At 47.6% G+C, this 5,806-nt stretch overlaps 1 protein-coding gene across 1 annotated transcript; it reads left to right on the forward strand.

The window, feature by feature from the left end:
• The first annotated feature begins 1,434 nt into the window (after nucleotides 1-1,434).
• On the forward strand, nucleotides 1,435-2,037 carry LOC118768063. Its single transcript, XM_036513849.1, has one exon. The coding sequence runs from the start codon at nucleotides 1,435-1,437 to the stop codon at nucleotides 2,035-2,037; it is 603 nt and encodes a 200-aa protein (XP_036369742.1).
• The last annotated feature ends 3,769 nt before the right edge of the window (nucleotides 2,038-5,806 follow it).

The following is a 5,806-nucleotide window of genomic DNA, read 5'->3' on the forward strand; positions in this document are numbered from 1 at the left end:
AATGAGATTAAATCTGTCTCATTTTCAAGAAGCTGCTTCAGAGCATATGCATATATTTTGATTGTACAGTGATTTGATTTGGTGTTGATCCCTCTCATTCATTTCTAGATGTTCTCTCGGGATATTGTTTTTCACCTCAAGTATTTTCTCTCTATTGGCTTCAGCAAATGTGTCAGCCATTGCAGCTTCACGATCATTCCTACTTCCCGTTACATTACTACTACTTCAGATTCTAAATTGCCTACATCAACAGCAAGTTCAGAGCTGTCTCTATCTATAGGTTGAATGTTTTCCTGTTTGTTATTCTGTCTGCACCAAGCACTTCAGCTTGAGTGTGGTGGCATTATTTTTTATTGCCTCTAATTCTGTTCATGTTAGACACTTATTTCGCATCCTGTCTCTGCATACATTGACTAATTTGTTTGCATCAGTTTATCCACGGATGTCATCCCCTATCATTTCTCTCCATGACTTGCTTATACTCTATTTTCAGTAGTTCTTTCAATGTTTGTCTTAAGGTGTCAGGGTTGATTTCTCAGTTCTGATTTCCCTCAAGATCATTTTCACAGAAGTTTGTTCCAATTTTCAACTTTTTGACCTCAGGTGACCCCTGTGATGGACAATGAAGAATCTGTAGTGATGCTACTGTGTAAGGTTCAGCGCGCATGCGCAGAATGGGACTGCTTCCGGGTGGCCACCGGAAGTCTTCCCCATGCACATGTGCGGGAAACTGACCCCTAAGGCCCAGTCAACTCGATCACCCTCTCTGGCCATTTCAGCCCTCGTGAACAGACGTGCATTTGGTAGTCTCTGATAACTATACCGACTTAGCCACGGACGACATCGAATCACTTCAACCAACCAACAAGAAGCTGTACAACAGATTCGGCTGTCGTTTTCCCTTCAGAAATACGTACACCATCACGAATAATAAACAACACTGCTGTCTTTCCCAGATAACCTGACTTCGTCTGTTATATTTAACTAAATTGAATGTGACGGGATCGGATCGACACCCCTTCAGTGATACCGATTCCAGATCCTGTTACAATTGGTGACCCCAAGTATAAAAAAAAAAAAGAACAGAAGACGCAGCGAACACGTTTTGCCAGTTAGAGCACTGAACACTGTTTTCACTTTCATTTTTCTTTTCCTTTCAGGACGGCAAGGTGCGTACAAACAAAAGTTTTATTCATCGCACTCAGTACACTAAAAAAAAAAAAAAAAGAAACACACACACATTTTCTTTTTCCTTTTCTGTACCTTTTGTTTTTCCTTTGTGCACACACACACTTATTCTTTACTACCCACGAGGTGCACACACACACCATTACACAAAACATGATTTTTGATTTGCTTTGTCGGTTCCACGTGTTCTCCACTTCTCGTTCATACCTTCTGCCCCTTTTCTGACAGGAGTTTTTTCAGACAAACATGGCTGCATCAGGTTTGCCTTTATTCACAGGGGATGTGGGTCTGTGGTTTGCCCAGGTGGAGTCGCATTTTGACGCACATGCCGTTCCTCCACAGCAGCAGTTGCATCTGCTATATTCAAGTTTACATCCCCGACTCGCCACATCGGTCAGGGATCTCATAATAAGTCCCCACCCGGACGCCACATACGCATCTGTAAAAGCCGAAATCCTCCGCCGCAACACGCGGTCGGAGGAGAGTAATTTTAAGGAGCTGATGGCCGAGGAACAGTTGGGATACAGGACTCCATTCCAGTTCCTGCGCCACCTATGGGAGCTGAGCGGGAACGCAGTGGACGGGCCGCTCTTACGGAGGATTTCCTTCTCCAGGTTGCCTGCCCATGTGCAGACAATGTTGGCCACGGTACTGGAGTCTGTGTCAGTAGACCAGATTGCCACGATGGCCGATAAAATATTGGAATTTCCAAAACCATCTCCATCGCGAGGCCTGTGCGCATGTACAGAGCCCCCTCCGACAGTTTCTCCGACGCAAAATTCACTAGCCGAGCGGCTCGATACGCTCATGTGGCGAATCAATGATCTGTGCCGTGCAATCGGGCGTTGACCACGCAGTCGTAGTCGCAGTGGCTCTGCCAAAAAGGCAGAATGGTGTACCCAGCCGTGCACTTTTCAGCCCTCAGGAAACTAAATCCGGAGGAGGTGAGCACGTCACCTTCTTCCTTCTCATTTCCCAAAAATCGTGCGTTCTTTGTAAAAGATCTGGTGTCGAAGAAATTCTTCATGGTGGACACTGGCTCTTGTTGCAGCATCTGGCCCCTTCGTCTGACTGCAGACAAGCCCAAGCGCTCTTCAATTGTCTTGTATGCCATTGACTTGTCTCCCATAACCACCTTCGGTCAGATTTCGCTGCGCCTCGACATCAACCTTCGTCGAGATTTTCAATGGGTTTTCGTCATCGCTGACATCCCGCATCCTATTCTCAGCGCTGATTTCTTGGATAGGTTTAATCTATTGGTGGATGTCAGGCGTCGGAGGCTTCTTGATAGCACGACGTCGCTCTCTACGCCGACTGGGAGTTCCACCAATGCAGTCCTTAGCCCGACATTCTTTGTTGCCACCTCTGGAGATGCTTTTCACTCTCTTTTGGCTTCATTTCCAGAGCTAGTGGACATTGCCTTTCAACCGGAAAAGCCTACCCACTCGACACTCCATTTTATCACCACCACTGGGCCGCCTGTATTTTCGCGCCCACGGCACCTTGCGCCTGACCGACTAAAAACGGCTAGGGCCGAGTTTGAGCACATGCTTCAACTTGGCCTTATACACCCCTCCACCAGCCCATGGGTGTCTCCCCTTCATTTGGCGCGAAAGGGCGAGTCTGATTTTCGCCCGGTAGGAGACTATCGACGCCTCAATGCTGTAACAATAGCCGACAGATATCCAATCAGAAATCTATAGGACTTTACGGCAAATCTCCATGGTTGTACCATTTTTCGAAGGTCGACCTTATACGCGCGTACCATCAAATACTGGTTAACCCAGCCGACGTTCCGAAAACTGCGATCACTACCCCCTTTGGGTGTTTTGAGTTTTTGTATATGAGTTTCGGTTTGCGGAATGCTACTAGCACTTTCCAGTGTTTCATTAATGAGGTTGTCCGCGGTCTTGATTTTGTGTTTGCCTATGTCGATGATATACTCATTGCGAGCGACACACATGAAAATCATCTCCAGCACCTTTCTCAGCGTCTTCGCGCTTATAGTATACGTATAAATCCTGACAAGTGTGTTTTCGGACGCTCTTCTTTAGATTTTCTAGGCCATCATATTGATTCGAGTGGAATCAGCCCCCTGTCGTCAAAGGTCGATGCCATTCGATGCATCGCACCCCCCACTTCCTTGCGCCAGCTCAGGCATTATCTAGGGATGATCAATTTCTACAGACGTTTTATTCCCGGTTGTGCAGATAAGCTTCTTCCTCTCACCAGGCTATTAAAGGACACTCCTAGAAAGGATGGTCAAGTCACCCTCTCTGTTGAGGCACTCACAGCCTTTGAGTCCATTAAGAAGGAGCTGGCTTCTGTTTCTTTGCTTGCACATCCGGTTCCTGGTGCTTCTCTCTCTTTGACTGTAGACGCATCGGACACTGCGATTGGCGCTGTGTTACAACACACAGTGGATGATCATATTCGACCTCTGGCTTTCTTTTCCTGCCAACTGCAACCAGCTGAACGACGATACAGCACCTTTGATCGTGAGCTCCTAGTGATCTATCTATCGGTTTGTCATTTCCAGCATCAACTTGAAGGGCGAGATTTTGTGATCTATACGGATCACAAGCCCCTTACGTTTGCCCTGTGTTCAAAAACGGACAAACTCTCGCCTCGTGCTTTCCGGCACCTGGATTTTATCTCTCAATTCACTAGTAACATTCGACACATACCTGGAAAAGAGAATGTTCCTGCTGACGCTCTCTCTCGCCTTCTAGTTTGCGCCCTTTCGTCTCCTGCTGCTATCGACTTAACTGCCATCTCACAGGAGCAGCCACCTTTGGCGTCGTTAGACTTAACTTCTCCCAAGTTCTCCTGTTGCCAGTTTTCCTACCTTCCGCTTCCGTCAGCCGAAGGCACCATTCTCTGTGATACTTCCACTGGTTCTCCCAGGCCACTCGTGTCTGAGAATCATCAACGCTCAGTGTTTGAAGCACTGCACTCCTTATCACATCCTGGCATCGCTGCCACCCTTAAGCTAATCACTGCTCGGTTTTTCTGGCCGAATATGCGTCGCACTATTACTTCTTGGACACGCACCTGCTCCAAGTGTCAACGGTCCAAGATTCAACGGCACGTTCGTGCCCCACTTGGACATTTCCCCCCTACGGAGGCCCGTTTTCGCCACGTCCACATCGATCTGGTTGGACCATGGCCTGTGAGTCGCGGGTTTTCTTATCTGTTAACTTGTGTCGATCGTTTCTCCCGCTGGCCAGAAGCCATTCCGATAGCAGACATTTCTGCTGAGACTGTTGCGCAAGCCTTCGTTTCAAACTGGATTTCCCGTTTCGGAGTCCTGTCCAGATTGACTACTGATCGTGGACGTCAGTTTGAAGCTTCGCTATTTCGCGAATCGGTGCGCATTTTAGGTGTGCATCATATTCACACTACCAGCTATCATCCAGCGTCTAATGGATTAGTTGAACGGTTCCATAGACAGCTCAAGGCTGCTCTTCGTGCCTCCTCGGATCCACTGTCCTGGATTGAATTTCTGCCAATTGTGCTTCTTGGTTGTCGCACTGCTGTCAAGGCAGACCTGGGGTTTTCTTCTGCAGAGTTACTGTATGGTACCACACTGGCATTGCCTGGTACGATGTTGGTGCCAGGCACTTCCCAGCCCCATGATCCGGCGACCTATGTCGCCAGACTACGTTCATATTTTTCGAATCTTCCACCCATGGTTCCCAGGAAACAATCTCCACCATCCCATCTCCCACCGGATATGGACACTTGGTCGCATGTTTTTGTTCGGGACGACTCTGTCAAGAGACCACTTGTTTCTCCCTATAAAGGACCTTTCCGTGTGCTTTCTCGCACACCTAAGGTTTTCACCATTGAAATAAATGGTCATTCGGAGACCGTTTCCGTGGACCGACTGAAGAAAGCATACTTTGAGACGTCTTCATCTTTTGATGACAACCTTGCCACACCCACCTATGCACCTTTAACAACACCTTCACCTGCACAAACACCTTCACCTGCACAGACACCTTTGCCTTCACCGGCTCCTACAACACCACCTTCGCCGTCAACGGGTGCCCCGAGCACACCGTATGTTACAAAATCGGGCAGAACAGTGCATTGGCCCAAGAAACTTTCAAAGACAATTTATATTTAACTTTCTTTCAAATTTCTTGTTTTTGTATGATATTATGTACCAAATCTTCTGGGGGATCGGCAAGCCATCTGTTTTTCTGCAGCACCACTACAAATTTTCTTGTTTTCGTACTTCCGCACTCAAGGGAGAGCCATGTAGTGATGCTACTGTGTAAGGTTCAGCGCGCATGCGCAGAATGGGACTACTTCCGGGTGGCCACCGGAAGTCTTCCCCATGCGCATGTGCGGGAAACTGACCCCTAAGGCCCAGTCAACTCGATCACCCTCTCTGGCCATTTCAGCCCTCGTGAACAGACGTGCATTTGGTAGTCTCTGATAACTATACTGACTTAGCCGCGGACGACATCGAATCACTTCAACCAACCAACAAGAAGCTGTACAACAGATTCGGCTGTCGTTTTCCCTTCAGAAATACGTACACCATCACAAGTAATAAACAACATTTGCTATCTTTCCCAGATAACCTGACTTCGTCTGTTATATCTAA

The sequence above is a fragment of the Octopus sinensis genome, linkage group LG27 (assembly GCF_006345805.1).
Source record: "Octopus sinensis linkage group LG27, ASM634580v1, whole genome shotgun sequence".
NCBI classification, from domain to species: Eukaryota; Metazoa; Mollusca; class Cephalopoda; order Octopoda; family Octopodidae; genus Octopus; species Octopus sinensis.

Excerpts from the sequence above, each read along its gene's own strand:
- LOC118768063 (XM_036513849.1), top strand. The coding sequence starts at position 1,435 with ATGGCTGCATCAGGTTTGCCTTTATTCACAGGGGATGTGGGTCTGTGG.